This window comes from Pelophylax lessonae (genome assembly GCF_965119305.1).
Source record: "Pelophylax lessonae genome assembly, chromosome: 10".
NCBI lineage: Eukaryota > Metazoa > Chordata > Amphibia > Anura > Ranidae > Pelophylax > Pelophylax lessonae.
In genome coordinates, this window is record NC_138777.1 from 173,109,616 (window position 1) to 173,127,195 (window position 17,580).

The following is a 17,580-nucleotide window of genomic DNA, read 5'->3' on the forward strand; positions in this document are numbered from 1 at the left end:
GGATGAATCACTAGAGTCACTGTCCTAGCAAGGCCTTGCAATTCTTCGCCGGCAGTTGGAGCTCTGGTCACTTAATAAATTGACATTTGTAATCCACAGTAAAAAGGGGTGTGAGTATATCCAGGATCTGCTTTAAGTGTAAACAGTGTGTGCAACTTTAAATATAATTGCAGTTCTCCTAATCGCATTGTACTCCAGTATCTGGGCAGTGTTCACTGGCCACTCTCGCAGCCTCTCAGGATCTCCTTTCTTCCTTACTGCGTCACAGACACTCTCTCTCTCTGCACTGGCGGCAATTAGGCCTCTCTCACCCAACTCCACACCACTTCCGCACAGGGCTAGTCACCTCAACCTGACTTCCGCTGTCTCTGGGATGCGCTCTCTCCTTCTCTCGACACAGGCCTCTCTCTCGATCGGTCCCGCTCCTTTCCAGTCCTTCACTCTCCACGAGGTCCCCGAAGCAAGAGAGCGCGCATCCGGCTCCCCACCAATTTATCTTCTTCCCACCATACTCTGCGGATCCCTCAGTTCCCTGGGAGTGTAGTTCAGCCAGTCCAATCATGCACAGTCTTCGCACTTCTTCCAACTACATCCCCCATAATCCAGTTCACCCTTCTCTCAGGAGAAAACCCATATTGTTTGGAGTTCTTAACGGAATAATACTCAAGGCTTATATTGTACCGCAGCACCACTTCTCCACCTGGCTACATCAGCTTGTATGAAGGTCAGATTGAAATGTTTCTAAGATCCTTCTAAGGTCCTTCATTGGTGCTTCTTACGCAGGTAAGAAGGTTTAGCCTCCTGTTGACCTACATAGGAACTCCTTCTAGGTTGCATCAAGCTGCTTCAAGCTGTTTTTTGCATTCCCATTTGTATCGGGAAGTAAAAAGCTCAAAAGCAATCAAAAGCTTATTTACACAAGTCCTTACAATTTCTCTGCACTGTCCTTTCATTTGAGCTGTGGTACAATTTTAATTGAGTAATGTTCATGCAAACTCCTCACATTAAAGGCTGGTACATATGGGCTGAATATCAACAGAAACTGGCTGACTTTAGAACACCTGTTTTGGTGACAACCTTTTTCTGTCTCAGTTACTATGGCTTTGGGGACATTCAGATAGTGAAAGGTATCATTAAAATCCTGACAGAGGTTTCATGACTTTTGAACTCTATGCAAAAAAAAAAAAAAAAAAAACAATTTCTCAGTCCTCCACTGCACTGCTGGCACATGTACAGCCAGACAACATAAACTTCAATGGGAAGCTCATTGAACAGTGAACAGTCCTTCCATTGAAGTCTATCAGATCTGGGTGGTAATGTATAGGAGCTGGTAATATTTTAAAGAAAGTTCAAGAATTGTGGAGCAGGCCACATAGCAAAGCTCTTTAGGGATCTAACAATAAGGTAGGTATAGTATTTTACAAACTTACTCAGGATATGGAGGAGGCAGAGGTGGATAATTCTCCAAAAGTGAGCTATCCACAAGGTTAAAGTTAGGGAAAGTATTGGGTAAAGGGTTAGGTTTAGACTTAATTTATGGGTTAAAAAAAGAGCTACAGCGAAAATTCCCGGAATTTTAAAGAATGGTTACTATTGGTGACGCTTGTGGCTAATACAGTGAGGTAAATATGTTTTAAAAAAGTTTTATTCAATCTTCAAAAAAATCAAAAGTAGTAAATCCAAAAATATATTTAATAACACACAACACCTAAAAAAGACTGTATATAAAACAACATCAGTGTCAGAGCTTTTGAAGACGTCCATATATAATACACCATCAGTTATTACAGTGATAGTAATACCAATTGGATCAACACATATGGTATATATAGAATACAGTTATAGGGATATCACCCCTATGGAAGTTTCAGCATCACCTTTCCTGGCGGGATCACCACCACAGGCACTTTACTATAAAGAATAGAAAGCACCAAATAGTCCAATTTTGAATATGCCCTATGAGGTAATTTTGCCCACCTAACACTGGCTGTCAATCAAGAGTCTTAGATCATCCAGAGCCTCCCATCCCAATCTGGGTATCTCATTATGTACCATTATGTACCCAGATTGGGATGGGAGACTGGACTGTGGAAGATATGCCCAAAAAGGCATAATCACCAGTTTTACCCAAATGCTCTGCAGGGGACATTTCCCGATCTCTGCCTCATCATGCCTTGTTCTGCACTGTGTGTCAGAGCTATCTCCATGATGACTGGTGTCTGGTGATCAGATGACTTGTGGGAGACTTTAGGAGAGATGCAAAAAGAATATACCCACAGACTGAGAATAGCAGAAGTGGGGAGATCCCTGGATCACAGGTCCTCGGGTACAGCTTCCCCTCCAGCAAGGAGAACAGAGAGCAGCACAGTAGTGACCTCACCAAATCTAACTCCGAGTCTCCTGAGACTGCCATTTAGAGGCACAGTGGCTTAGATGACCTCACACTGCAGATACAGTATAATGTTTTGAAGCCTAAGGTATAGAATTCAAGACAAAAGATTTTTCTAGGTATTGCTTAGGCACATTGAATATTTCTAGATGTTCCCTATAACATAGCAAATTTCCACCTTATAGGTGCAGGTCCCCTTTAACTAAATTTTAGGTTAATGGTTAATGTTAGGGTTATTTTATGTTTAAAGGTCCAGTTGAGATAAAGTGTTATTGCCAGCTTAAAGTAACACTGTTGCTAAAAAAAAAAAAATGTGAAAAACACAGCTTGTTAAAATACATTTATAATAATTGACAGTAAGCTTGCAGCAGATCTGCTCACTCATACAGAAGGTTAAGTATAAATAGTTAAGAATTGGGGTCAGGTAAGCTGAAAATATTTTTATGCTAATAGCCCAACTCTGCTGAAAATCTTTATAATCTCTAATATTGTGATTAGTGTAAAACAGATATTTATTAACAATGAAAGAAAATCTCAACTGTTACAAACAATTCCGAATATGCACATTATTTCTTAAATTATAAGACCACTTAAAGGAAATCTGTCATGAGATAAATATGGAGGCTACCAAAGTTAACCTTCTTGAAAATACTACTTACCTGGCTTAATGCTGATCCACTGACTTCAATACTAAGTCACTGACCTGCAACAAGAATGCAGATAAGAAGTATTGAAGTAAGAGAGCCAGCATGACAGCCAGAAAAATAGCATTTGCAGAAGAAAAGATGGCCGTCTGCATAGTTTATTTATGACAAGTTTCCTTCAAAATGATTTTGTTTTCAGTGTCCAAACTAGCTTCATAAATATTTTAAATGGACACTTATATTGTTCTGTAGTTCTGTTTTCATTATTTCCAGTGTACAGTGATGGGTAAAAGGAAGCTGTAGGGAATAGCACAATGCTACAATGGGCTCTGAAGTAAGGAAAATAGACTGATATGAGTGTTGGTTAGATTATACTTAATCAGCTATTCTTATTCTTGAAGTGGCCAAAGGATCGTGGGTTTGTATAATTTTCTCGGCTTCCAGTTATGTAATTGTGTTCCTTTGAACTGATAATAATATTTTGTGGGGAAGAGGTCTAACGTGGATTTGAGGCAGACCTTGCTGATTCGTGGTTTGGGGAATCACCGAGCTAATGCAATTTTTCGCACCATACTGACCAACTAGCCATAATGCACTTCCTGGTGTTTGCACTCAGGTCAGCTAGCGTACAAAGAACCAATAAGGGTGAAGTTGAATAGACCAGCCAATTACTGTTAAAGGGTTGGTTCCTAGAAACCATATTAATATTATGCTTAGCTGTAATATTGGAAATAGAAGAAGTGCTGCTAAGAAAGTGCATAGATTAGTGTAGGGCTTGTAGGCCCTGCCTGCTCGTTTAAAGTAGATGTAAACTGTTACTGTAGGTAGGATACTGCTATGTACATTGGTGTGTATTGTTTGTATTACCTGGTGATGAGCTGGGGGGGGGGGGGGTGTCACATCTTACTGCCTGCTGATGTGGGTTTTTTTTTAACATAGCATACTACATAATTGGTGCTGGACGTACGCCTCCCCCCGATGTCATGGGGGCCATGTCATTTTTTTTCTTAATTTTGGAGTATGGTTCCCCTGGACTGGGGGGACTCCACGCCGTTTTTTTTATTATTTTTTTTAATAGCCGGGTGCCAGCAATTGTAACCACGAGTCATTTTATATGGGATTTGACTAGTTTTTTTTTTCTTTAGAAATGTCATTTTTTTGCTGTAGCATGTTTTATGCATGCTACAGATGTGCCACTTTGCGGGCGCATTAAGGGGGCACTATATTTAAAGGAATCTTTCATTATTATTTTTGCACTTTAAGCATAATTAAAATCACTACTCCTGAAAAAAGAATTGTTTTTTTGTTTTGCTTTTTATACATGTTCCCTGGGGCAGTACCATACCCCTCTTATGGGCAATTACTTGCATATAAATCTTTAAAATGGGCAGTTTTGATTTTTCCTGTTTGGCTTCTATAGACTTCAATGGGGTTCGCCATCAGGTTAGAACATTTCCCCGTTTGGGAGTTCTACTGCGAACCAAAAAGGGGGGGGGGTGTTCGGCCCATCTCTAAGCTTTAAAGACTATGCCTGAGTCCCTATAATTTCAGTGCTGAAGTACTTTCTTACATGTGCTTTGATCCCAGCCCCCCCCCCCCCCCCCCCACCATGTGAATGAGTATGGGGTACATTGTTCCCCTACTCATTCACCCAAAAAAACTTAAAGTTAATAAAAACACAGCACCAGTTTTTGTCAAGTCCTTTATTTAAAAAAAACAAAAAAAGCAAAAAATAACTGTCCCTGAAGTATTTCCAAAGTCAATCACGCTGTATGCCGACCTGAAGAAAATAAAAAAAGAGCTCTGCACTGGACACAGGCTCCCACCATCGGACACCCCTACCGTCTGACAGTTCTCAAATAACTAAGGGATGGGGGTCACCCGATAAGGTCACCAGGTGACCTGCCCCCTTGTGATGTCATCAAACAGGGGCATGACGTCATGTTGGTTGGTGGCCAGCGTTCATCATAATTGACATTGGATCTACTTCAGGAGACATTTTTTTTTTTTTAAATAAAGGCCTTTTACTCACTTTTTACAATTTGTTTGATGAATGAGTAGGTACTTATTCACATGGAGGGGGCCAGGATCTGGTGGCTTCCTTTTTTAAAGGGGGCTTCCAGTTTCCAATAAGTTATCCCCTGCACCTCCACAACCACCGAGCCAGGGTTGTGGAGAAGAGGCCCTTGTCTTCCTCAACATGGGGACAAGGTGCTTTGGGGGGGATCCCCCCTACCCCAAGCCACCCCCTCATATTATGTATATGTGGCCTGGTATGATTCAGGAGGGGGGGGGCGCTCGCTCGCTTATTTTTTCTGGAGTTCCTTAAATGTTAGCAGTTAGGTTTGCACACCTCAACGCTTACCATTTTTGCTATGTAGCTATTTTTTTAAGTCTTAGTTTACTTTGAATTCTTGGAAATACCTCTCTTCCATAGATTATGCTTTTGGTCATCTTTGTCATCTTGCAGGTGAGATAGGGAGTAAGCTCCCTACCCAGAAGTTTAGGAAAGCAGATTTGTGCTACCTGGAACTAGCAGTGGTGTACTGTTAGTAAAATAAGTGTTTGTGTGCAAATGAGTGCGAAACTATGAACTGGGGAAAGTTTGATTAGTTGAAATACGTTAATATGAATTCATTTAAAATAAAAATAGGAACATTTTAAATGGTTCTAAAGTCATAAAATGTGTTACCTTAATGCAATCCCATGCATTAATGTAAAAAATGTACCAGTATTGTTCCACCACCCCCCCCCCCCCCAAAAAAAAAAAAAAGAAATACTCACTTGATCCAGCACTGTGCCGCTCTCCTCTCTTACTGCATTCACATGACACAGAAGCAGCAGTGCGAACCATTGGCTCCTGCTGCTCTCAATCCAAACCTGTGAGCAGAGATTGTATGTCGGGGCCGAGCCATGCTGTGTGAGTATTTGAACGCACATAGCCTGGCTACATGGGCAGATTGCAATTCTGTCTCTTTGGCTGATGATCAGAGGGTGCCGGCGGACATCAAGTCCCCAGTTCTCGGCGCTCGGCTCCAGCTATGTGTGATCACATCAAGAGCAAGCCACCGGTGGAGCACATGTGCGCCCCCTACTCAGGAGAGGTGCCGTCTTGTAGCAGTAAAGCTGCCATAGTAGTTAAAAGGGCCCTGTCGTGATAGAAGTATCGGTTCTGTCATTGCGGACTTGTTTTTGAAGATGCATGCTCTGGGCTGTCATTGTGATCCCTGCTTTGCATACTCACTGGCCTCAAGCATGGGCACATCAGGTGTCCTAATACTTCATATACAAATGCTTGTTCAAGGTTAGTGACTCGCCAAGTAGTGAAGAAAAAATGAGAACGACAGTCCTAGAGCTTGTTCCTTCAAAAATAAACCAGCAAAGACAAATCATATTTCCCTGCCATGAAAAGTTCCTTAAAAGCAAGATTATGTGTGAAAATTTGACCATGAAATATTAATATGGGAATGTGTACATTTCTTCTCAGTTTGACCGTATTATCATCTGTGTTTTCCTGGAGAAAGATGAAGAGATCTATCTCAAGAAGCTTCCTGAATATTTCCCTTTGGGTAAGTTGGTTTTCACTGTTTTTAATATAAAACATTTATTTCTTTTTTTTCTTTTATTTATATTTACTGAAGAATAGAGGTCAGTAAATGTATGATAAGCCTTTATGGCACAGGTGGAGCAGGCTTTTTTTGAAGGAGCTTTCATTAGAATTGAAGATGAATAATATATTCCTAACTCCGAGTAATGAATGGCAAGTAACAGTTTCATCATTTAATAACATTTCTTCCTAAACCAATAAACACAGTAAATGTCTTTCAACTGTCTTTTTTCTATTCAATTTATATTGGCATAGGACACCACAAAGCAGTATTACCGTACAGCATATAGTTTTACTAAATATAAAGCTTGGCACAGAGCAGACCTTGCTTTGGCTCCTGTGGCGCCAATAGTTTCCCTTAACCACTTCCATACCTCTGGACGTCATATGGCATCCTGGGCTTTGAGTGGGAATATCTGAATGATGACGCCTGCAGCTGCAGGCATCATTCAAATATATATTTTTTTTTAGCTGGCGATTGTCTTCACCATAAGAACAATCATAGCGGCTGTTCAGCCGCTTGATTGTTCTCACAGGAGGTGGGAGGGGACGTCCCCTCTCCTGCCACCCTCCGGTGCTTCTATCGTCTCGCCCGTGCGATCGGCGAGCCAGAGAAGGAATCCACCACTGGCAGAAGTACACCATAGAGAATACCAAGGACCAGATGGTCCCTGGCAGTCTGTATGACTCTGAGAGGCCCGGACTTGATGTCATAACAGCCTGGAAGTTGTAAATACTGCCATGATCTCGGCTGGATAGCCAAGATCGCTTTTTAAAAAAAATTTTATTTTAGGCTTTTCAGCCCGTAGAAGAGATCTGAGGTCTTATTGACCCCAGATCTCTCCATAAAGAGGACCTAAATGCCAACTTGTCTATATCACAGGAGCCTAGCAGTCCTTAATTATTTTGTTAGGACAAATGGCAGCATTTCCTCCAAAAGACAAATACTGAATGTGCCATGCTTAAGAAAAAGTAATCCCAGTAAAAAAAATCACACAACCTTGAACATGTTTTTGAAGAGTACTCTGCAATTTTAGGTCCGGTCTACGTGCAAAATCAGGTAAGAATTTGCACCTGAACTGGTGAACAAAGCTGCACCGGAATCCTTGTAAAATCTAACTAAAAACCGCAGCCGGGCATGTGAGAACTTTGCTTAATACTAGAGACCTTTTCTAAATGGAGGAAGAAGGAAGGTGAGGGCCTATCCCCATCGGACCATATGTACTGCTGTTCTGTCTAAAGACTCAAAGTCTTTCAAATACCTTCCAACTGTCCCTCATTTGGAGGGACTGTCTGTCTTTTGGAAACAAGTCCCTCTGTCCCTCACTTTTCTTTAGTTGTCCTACTTTTTGACCTGATGTAAAGATCTCTATAAAAATGCATTTGATAACTATAAAAAATATTCACTGCAATAAACCTTTTTAACTAACCTTCTGTTTGTTATTTTGGAAAGCCCAAATTAAGGAAAAGCAATGATAAAAAAAATTGGTAAACAAATGAGTTCTTACGCATTAATCCTCATGGTCTATGTTACTTGAGGCATAGCAGCGGTGTTCTCTTTGCCTATATACTTTGTGCTATAAGGTGTCCCTCTTTCCCATCTCACAAAGTTGGGTATGGGTTAACCATTGCAGCAACTGAGGTTTTGAGCAGGGGATGACTGGCAACTTTTGGCCCAGGGGGCAAGTACAAACCAGAGGCCCATGGTGCAGCGACTCGGTCCCCCTCCCACTCCCCCTCTTTCCAGCCTCCTCCTGACCCCCATTCCAGGCTGAAGCTCTGTTCCAGGTACTCCCTACTCATAGGCCGAAACTGTGTTCCCAACCTGGCCAGCAGGGGGCAGTTTGGGGGAGGTGGGACAGCTTGGTTGTGGCTCCAGTTTACACCATCCATGCTGGGGGGGGAGGCCGGCACTCTGTCCTTGTCTTCAATCCACATTCAGTAGGTCAGTGGCAGAGGCTTTTTACTTTTCTTCACCAGGAATCCTTTAGGCATGTCTGTGGCAGAAGCAGTGCAGCCTTTTTAGAGCAGCCCAGAGGGCAATTGCCCCCCTGCCCCCTGGCCAAGTCCTCCCCTGGTTTTGAGACAGGGAGCGGACAGGCAGGGCTGCTGTTAGAAATCGCGGGGCCCCGTACAGACTACCTGGCAGGACCCCCCCCCAAGAAAATATTAAAGATATATTTAGCTAAAATTACAACAAAATCACTATAGCAGACACAAATATAACATAACTCGCATAATTCCTGCTAAATCTAAAAAAAAAAAACTATGTTAAATAAAAAAGATGAGATGAGAAAAATATACAGGCTGGGCAGTTGGAGCTCAGTGATCAGAGAGACAGAGAGAGAGAAACAAAGTTACAATTTACAAATAAACTCCTGAGCAGAGATAAGTGCTGGGAGGGAGGGGGGGGGCCCACACAAGGGAGGGGGATTAGTGAGGGAAGACTGCAGTGGCGGCTGGTGCTCAAAATGTTTGGGGGGGCGCAAAAAGAAAAATGTAATAGGTATTGCTTCGCGCCAAAATACGCAGTAAAAAAATTGCGTGACTTTGAAGCTGTGCCCCCTTCAATGCAATGAACACTGTGCTGTGCCCCCTTCAGTGCAATGAACACTGTGCTATGCCCCCTTCAATGCAATGAACACTGTGCTGTGCCCCCTTCAATGCAATAAACACTGTGCTGTGCCCCCACAATGCAGAGTTCAGCGTGCATGTCCCTTTCAATTCAGAGCGCCACAGCATTGTCCCCAATCACTGCAGAGCGCCACAGCATTGTCCCCAATGATTGCAGAGTGCCCACAGCATTGTCCCCCAATGATTGCAGAGTGCCACAGAATTGTACCCCAATGATTGCAGAGTGCCACAGAATTGTACCCCAATGATTGCAGAGTGCCACAGCATTGTACCCCAATGATTGCAGAGTGCCACAGCATTGTACCCCAATGATTGCAGAGTGCCACAGAATTGTACCCCAATGATTGCAGAGTGCCACAGCATTGTACCCCAATGATTGCAGAGTGCCCACAGCATTGTACCCCAATAAATGCAGAGTGCCCACAGCATTGTACCCCAATGATTGCAGAGTGCCCACAGCATTGTACCCCAATAAATGCAGAGCGCCCACAGCATTTTACCCCAATAAATGCAGAGCGCCACAGCATTGTACCCCAATAAATACAGAGCGCCTCAGCATTGTACCCCAATGATTGCAGAGTGCCACAGAATTGTACCCCAATGATTGCAGAGTGCCACAGCATTGTACCCCAATGATTGCAGAGCGCCACAGCATTGTACCCCAATAAATGCAGAGTGCCCACAGCATTGTACCCCAATGATTGCAGAGTGCCACAGCATTGTATCCCAATAAATGCAGAGCGCCACAGCATTGTACCCCAATAAATGCAGGGTGCCCACAGCATTGTACCCCAATAAATGCAGAGTGCCCACAGCATTGTACCCCAATAAATGCAGAGTGCCACAGCAATGTACCCCAATAAATGCAGAGTGCCACAGCATTGTACCCCAATAAATGCAGAGTGCCCACAGCATTGTACCCCAATAAATGCAGAGTGCCCACAGCATTGTCCCCCAATCAATGCAGAGTGCCCACAGCATTGTACCCCAATAAATGCAGAGTGCCCACAGCATTGTCCCCCAATAAATGCAGAGTGCCCACAGCATTGTCCCCCAATCAATGCAGAGTGCCCACAGCATTGTCCCCCAATCAATGCAGAGTGCCACAGCAATGTACCCCAATAAATGCAGAGTGCCACAGCATTGTACCCCAATCAATGCAGAGTGCAGCGTGCGTGCTCCCTTCAATTGAATGCACTTACCTGGCGGCGGCGGCGGCGGCGGGTTCTTCCCTCCTCGATCCAGTCCGTCCTCTCTGCGTCGGCGGTGGCGGGAAGGAGAGCGGCTTCTCCCTCGTCCTCCGAGCGGCGGTGACGGTGAGTGACTGACTCACGCACCGGCACCGCCCCCATTGTGACGTCAGGGATCGGATGTCCTGGATGATGATTGGTCCAGGCTGGAGACTGGACCAATCACAACCAGGATATCCGAAAGTGGGGGTGTCCAATCGCAAGGACTTGCGATCGGGTTACGCCCGCAGAAGGCTGCCAATCGGCGCCTCTTCTGGGACGTAACCCCACCCCCCCCCCCACCCCCCCCTAGCCACCACTTCCCTTACAAAGGCCGGCGAACCCAATTTTTTTTTTTTTTAAACTTTATTTGTTCGCTGTCATTTTTTTTTTTTTTTTCTTTTTTTTAGGGGTAGGGGGGGCGGCGCCCTGGCGCCCGCTATGCACGGGCCGCCACTGGAAGACTGTCTCTTTCTCAACAGATAAAAGCTGATAGCAGGGAGAGGGACAGATCAGATTCAGGTGCTGGAGGAAGATTTCTGTATTTGTTGACCATCACTAACCCCCCTCTCTGTGTGGGCCCCCCTGTGAGCTCGGGCACCCTACAAGAGGGCTGGTGGTCCCCCCCTATCAGCAGCCCTGAGGACAGGCATCCCTGCATGGAGGATTTCTCCAGTATTCAGCTGCCTGCACAATGTGGAACATACTTCATTACAGGTGAGTGCTGCTTGAGTGAAGCATTCCTCCCAACTTTCTGAGATGAGAAGGAGGAACACCTTCTAGCTTTTGAACCACTTGCTGACCACCCCATAGCAGATTTACTGCTATAGGGCGGCCCCGCTGTGCAGGATCACATATAAATACGTAATCCTGCACTTCCGGGTATCAGGGGCCGGTGCGCGATGGCGGCAGCCTGATGTCGGCTGGCACCCGCTGACCATTCGGTATACAAGGCAGACTGTCATTCTGTCAGTACGGAAAGGCATGGATCCTGTGTTTCTATAAAGCAGGAACACCGATCCATGCCTTCCACTAGTAAAAGCACCTCCCCCACTACACTGAAACATTAGCTAGGCACACAGTTAACCCTTTGATCACCCCTGATGTTAACCTCTTCCCTGCCAGTGTCATTAGTACAGTGACATTGCCTATTTTTAGCACTGATCACTTTAATAATGTCACTGGTCCCCAAAAAGTGTCAAAAGTTATGGTTTCCCATTTGTCTGTCGCAATATCGTAGTCCTCTTCTACTGCTACTATTACTAGTAAATCAAATAAATAAATAGAAATATCCCATTGTCCAATTGTAGACACTATAACTTTTGTGCAAACCTATTAATATATCCCTATTTGGATTTGTTTAGAAAAAATATGTAGCAGAATATATATGGGTCTAAATTGATGAAGAAATGTCATATTTTAGATTTTTTTATTGGTTTTAGAGCAGAAAGTAAAAAATATTGTTTTAATTTAAACATTGACGTTCGTTTTTTGTTTATAGCACAAAAAATAAAAACCAGAGAGGTGATCAAATACCACGAAAAGAAAGCTCTATTTATGGGAAAAATAGGACCTAGATTTTATTTGGGTACGGTGTGGCACGACTGCGCAATTTTCATATCGCGGAAATTGGCCTGGTCAGGAAGGGGGTCAATCTTCCAGAGGTCAAGTGGTTAAAATAGAATTCAATAATTAAGCAAAATAATGGAGGTTTTAGCTCAGCTCAGAATAACACTTTTGCTATTTCAATAGTAAAATTTCATAAAAATCTGTACGTCAGACTAAAAAGAGGGATTTGGTTTCAACAGAAGGACAATCTCGCCATATGAGAAAATCATGTAGACAGGAGGTGGCTAAAGGAGGCTGGAGGAAATCAGCAGTAGTGGGATGAAAAAAAAAAGAAAAAAAAAGATTAAAAAGAGTCAAAACAGTATTTTACAAAAGAAAAAACATGGCAATTGTGTATTATGATAAATAGTGTCATAATATGTCATCTAGTTAGGGCTTACATTTACTTTACACGTAGCATGATCACAGGGTTGCTAGTGAGAAAATGCATAAAAAGAGTTCAGGAAATGAGTGATGGTGACGTTGTGTAATAAAATATAAATATGGATTGCAGTTAAGTGTTTATTTAGCCATGGGCAACATTCACCCCCCTTCATTTCAGGACATACATATCCTAGTATGCCCCGTCGGCTCCTGGTAGTCAGTGCGTGCTGAAACTTAAAAGTCTGCAGCAGCTGCAGGGACGTTGGATGCCCACGATTGGTTTAGATAATCACTCCATAAAAGAATAATGAAGTCTTCACTGCGATAGAGAAAACATAATTCACAGGCAAGAGGAAGGACAGCTGCAATCCATGCTTAGAGATGTTAGCTAGATCAAAGGACTTGGGGTGCTGTGGGACTACGCAGTGATTCTGGGGATTTCTGGGACTTGTTGCTGCAATGACTCCCACTCCATCTGTAGAACTTCACTACAATTCTCATCTGAGCGCTGCATGTTAATGCATGCAAGAGTCTGTTAACCACTTCAGCCCCGGAAGGTTTTACCCCTTTAATGACCAGGATATTTTGTGCAATTCGGCACTGCGTTACTTTAACTAAAAATTGTGCGGTCATGCGACGCTGTACCCAAATACAAATGATGTCCATTTTTTCCCCACAAATTATTATATTGGATTTATATAGCGCCGACAGTTTACGCAGCGCTTTACAACTTGAGGGTAGACAGTACAAATACAATACACTTTAATACAGTAGGAATCAAAGGGCCCTGCTCGTTAGAGCTTACAAATAGAGCTTTATTTTGGTGGTATTTGATCACCTCTGCGGTTTTTAGATGTTGCGCTATAAACAAAAAAAATAGCGACAATTTTGAAAAAAACACCATATTTTTACTTACTGCTATAAAACATTCCCAATAAAAAAAATCTAAAAATCAAATTTTTTTATCAGTTTAGGCCAATTTGTGGTCTGCTACATATTTGTGGTAAAAAAAAAATCCCAAAAAGCGTATTTTAATTGGTTTGTGCAAAAGTTATAGCGTTTACAAACTATGGGATAGATTTTTGGACTTTTTATTTATTTATTTATTTTTTATCAGTAATGGCAGCGATCAGGACTGCAACATTTCGGCGGACAGATCGGACCCCTAACTGACCTTTTGACACTTTTTGGGGACCAGTGACATTAATACAGTAATCAGTGCTAAATATTATGTACTGTTACTGTATAAATTACACTGGTAGGGAAGGGTTAATGCTGGGGGTGATCAAAGGGGTTAAATGTATGCCTGAAGTGCTTGCTCACTGTGTGGGGGGGTTCTGTGACAGGCACAGAGAGATTGCGGTTTCAGCTTAGCTGAAACTTCTGATCTCTCCCTGCCTGTCTGACAGAAGATCCGCTTGCTTTGTTTACATAAGCAGGCGGGTCTTCGGTCAGTTTCCCTGACGATCGCGGGAGGGCAGCGGCAATCGCCGCCGTTCCTCCTGCGGCCCGCCTCCCGCTGTGTCTAAACACAGCGGGAGCGCGGCTCCAGCGGCGCGTGCGCGCTGCCGAAACCTCGTGCACGAATTCACGTAGTACTACGTGATTTTGCGCAGCTGAGCCGCCCTGCTGCAGTAATACTATGGTGGGCGGTCGGCAAGAGGATAACTGGTACTAGTCTGGTACTTCTAAATATATTTATTTTATACAGTATATTGTAGTGAATGGTTCTTTATTTGTTTTTCCAAATGTAAAAAAAAAGTGGGATCCGAATAATTCTAATACAAGGCGGAAACAATCCTTAAGAAATAAACATCTATGTATTTTAAAACCAAAAGTCTGCACCGCATTCAATCCTTCATTCACACAAATAGAAAGTACAGTTTTCATTTTAATAATAAATAAGAAAGTATATCAACCAAACTGCTGCTGGGAGTGCCAGCTTCTCTTGAATTTGACTTTTCAGTTTAGTCTGCTGTGGGCGGCTTTATATAGACTTCAGGGAAATAGCAGCTTTTAAAAGGTTCAGTCCTAAATAAGATGCTGAATTAATGAGCGGGTTAGGAATTGGCCTTGTATAAGGAAGTATATAAGCCTTTACTATGAATATATTGGAGAAAAGCAGGCCAAGTGATAGGATAAAACTCAAATTTAATTGTAAACCAAATTCAGGTATTTTAGAAATGCTTTAAAGATGAATTCCTGGTATGGATTTATTTTTACATAGTTACATTGGTCCATTTTGGACCAATGTAACTGTGTATATACCATACCTGCAGTGGTGGCCCGTCCACTGGGGTCGCAGGGGCGCCGGCCCCCCCCCCCATCCATGCGTCCGGCCCCCTAATCTACATGCAGGGTGCCGAATGCATGGATTCCAATGTTTTTTGTTTTTTTTGAAGCATGCGATTAGAGCCAGAGGCTCTAATAGGCTTTAAAAAAAGGCTGGGCTCGGGGCGCAGAGCACTGCGCCCTGATCCCACCCAGTTGTGTGACAATAGCGACTGAATATTCCCTATTGTCACATGGATTCTCCTGAGACCCGTTTCCCGATTGGCCGAAAGGAGAAGCCATGCCATTGAGGAGGAGGGAGGAGACGAAGGAGACTGAAGAGTGAAGCCGCCGCCGCCTGCCCTCCACATGTCCAGGGTGAGTGAGCCGGCAACCAGGGGGGGTTTGGTGTGTGGGCTGGTGTGGTCCGAGGGGGGTATGGTGTGGTCCGTCTGCCCCCCCCCCCGGCCCATGGAACACCAGTCACCACTACTCCAGTGATCTCTGCTTGTGTCCGGGCCCCAGGCTGAGCCACTGTCCTGCTGCATTGTGAACACAAGAATTTGGCAACTCAGCACAAGTGGCATTCAGAGAATGCTTTTCATTTTCTGTATCCTGATTGAATGAGGTGGAGAGAGGTGGGGAGGTGAAGTCACGTTCTCCACCTCGTCCAATCAGAAAATGCTTTGCATTAATTCAAATGCAAGACATGCTCTGAATGGTGACCGTGCTAAGCTTCCAACCTCCTGTGCAGCAGGGCAGCTGCTAAGCATTGGACCTGGAAGCCAGCGGAGATCACTGGAGTAGTGATGTCTGCCTCAGCGATTTCCAGATTCCACACGCATCAGCCAGGCAGTATATGCATAGTTACATTGATCCAAGCTAGACCAATGTAACTATGTATAAAATAAGGGTAATAAACCAATGCGCTAACCAATAGGAGAGTAGATAAATGATATAGAGAACTTTGCAATGAAGCTAAAAAGCAGCCAATTTTTGCAGTGTCACCACTTGCAAAAATTGGCTGCTTCCAGGCGTAGACCGGAAGTGACGTCACCTGGTACCTCCCGATGCGTTGCGTCACTCCAGTCACAGGACTTTATCAAGGGTAATGGTGAAATGTGAGATTTTTGGAGCAGTAGTCACTTTAATTTTATTCTTTATTATCTGTGCAATTTATGGTTTATCCGTTCACTTATTTGCACTGAATTTTATGCACTATTATCTTATCACTTTGTAATTATTGTTACCTGTGTCATTTTAGCACCGATTTTACATATATATTGCTATATATATTTTTTTGGTATGTATAAAATATCCATACCTGGAATTCTTCTTTAATCATGTAAACTGAAGACATCAGTTACAAGTACGGTATGTTGAAATATTTCCCTTGCACACCATACTGTAATCGACCATGTGATTAAAAGGGTTCTGCAACAAGTCCTGACTGGTCACAGCACACAACATGGATGAAATATGTCGTCAGCACACCAACAAGTTTTTTGCGTGGTTACATTGGTCCAGCTTGGACAAATGTAAGTATGCTTGTTCCATCCTGTGGTATCCCTATGTAAGCTGGAAATCACTGCACAGCCACTACGCTGATAGCCACTGTCTTCCAGGTCTAGTGCTGTGCTACTAGCCCTGCTGCATATTATCCACAGGGGGTCCCCTGCCCGGCATGGGTACTATTCACAGAACACCTTGCATTTTCTGATTTGATGTGGGGTGGGGATGCAGGGTTGTGATGTCACAAAATCTCCACCTCAACCAATCAAAGAACAGCTTGAGAAAATTGGAAGGTGTTCTGTAAATGGCGATAGTGCCAAGCGAGAAACCCTCTGTGGTTGCTATGCAGCAGGGCAGCCATTCAGGGCAGGACCTGGAAGTCAGTGGAAATCACTATAGTAGTAGTACCTGCAATTACTACAGTGATTTCCAGCTTCCGCAGGGATCCCATAGGCATGGCATATGTATATATACAGGTACATTGGTCCAAGCTAGACCAATGTAACTATGCAATACAATCAAAATCAATATGTAATGAAGCATTAGTAATTGTGTTTCAAAAAATCTGTATATGTGGAAAATAGTCCAAGCATTCTAGATAACAAAAACTATTCCTAATGAGAAGTAAAAGGCGCCCAGGGGCAGAGTCATAAGAACATCATGAAAACTTACAAATTATCATTGATAGATGTTTACATAGAAAAATATGAATTACCCAATTACTAAGAGAAGTCAGATAGGCAGCTGAACTCACTCTGGGTTAAGTACGCCTCTCATATCTGTATGATTCAAGCAGCTGCTGGTTATATTCATGATTCTGTTATCAAGTGATGCATATGTCAGGTTTCAGGAAAATCTACTAGTATCTAGAGACAAATAATGTGGATATGAGACAGGTTAATCGATTTGCTCAGATTACAGCTCTATGTGCTTTTCCAGCATAAAACAGAAGCCTTCGTCAGTCTTCAGGGTAAGATCATCGTGTGAAAGTCTGAGACATCTAACCTGCTAGTGTGTGCTAAGTGCCTGCAGACTAATGGTGTTTACTATTTTTACCTTACATGTACTCACATTTGTAATATGAATGTGTTCATTAATACAGTAGATTAGTACATTGCAATGTCCAGTTCTACACGCATACTAATTGCTTTATACGTTTGGCTCTTTATTGTAAACCTTATGCAGTGACACTCAGGGAACTATGTATAAATAATGTGCTTTACGAATGTCTCATCATGTCTCAAATAATATCCATAAAGTTTGGAATATGTGTGTAATGTAATTTTCTATTATTTGGCTTTC

The 17,580-nt window shown here is 43.1% G+C and overlaps 1 protein-coding gene across 3 annotated transcripts in view; it reads left to right on the forward strand.

Annotated features, from left to right (window-relative positions):
* The window catches only part of MACROD1 (mono-ADP ribosylhydrolase 1), a 1,305,057-nt gene that overhangs the window by 1,267,557 nt on the left and 19,920 nt on the right, over positions 1–17,580 (forward strand). For 2 of the 3 annotated variants that reach the window (XM_082270231.1, XM_082270230.1), the window contains exons 9-10: positions 6,521–6,602; positions 17,218–17,248. In XM_082270231.1, the coding sequence (XP_082126357.1) occupies positions 6,521–6,602; positions 17,218–17,222 (87 nt within the window). In that variant the 3' untranslated portion in view covers positions 17,223–17,248. The remainder of the gene's footprint in view (positions 1–6,520; positions 6,603–17,217; positions 17,249–17,580) is intronic. The other variant, XM_082270229.1, reaches the window with a different exon arrangement.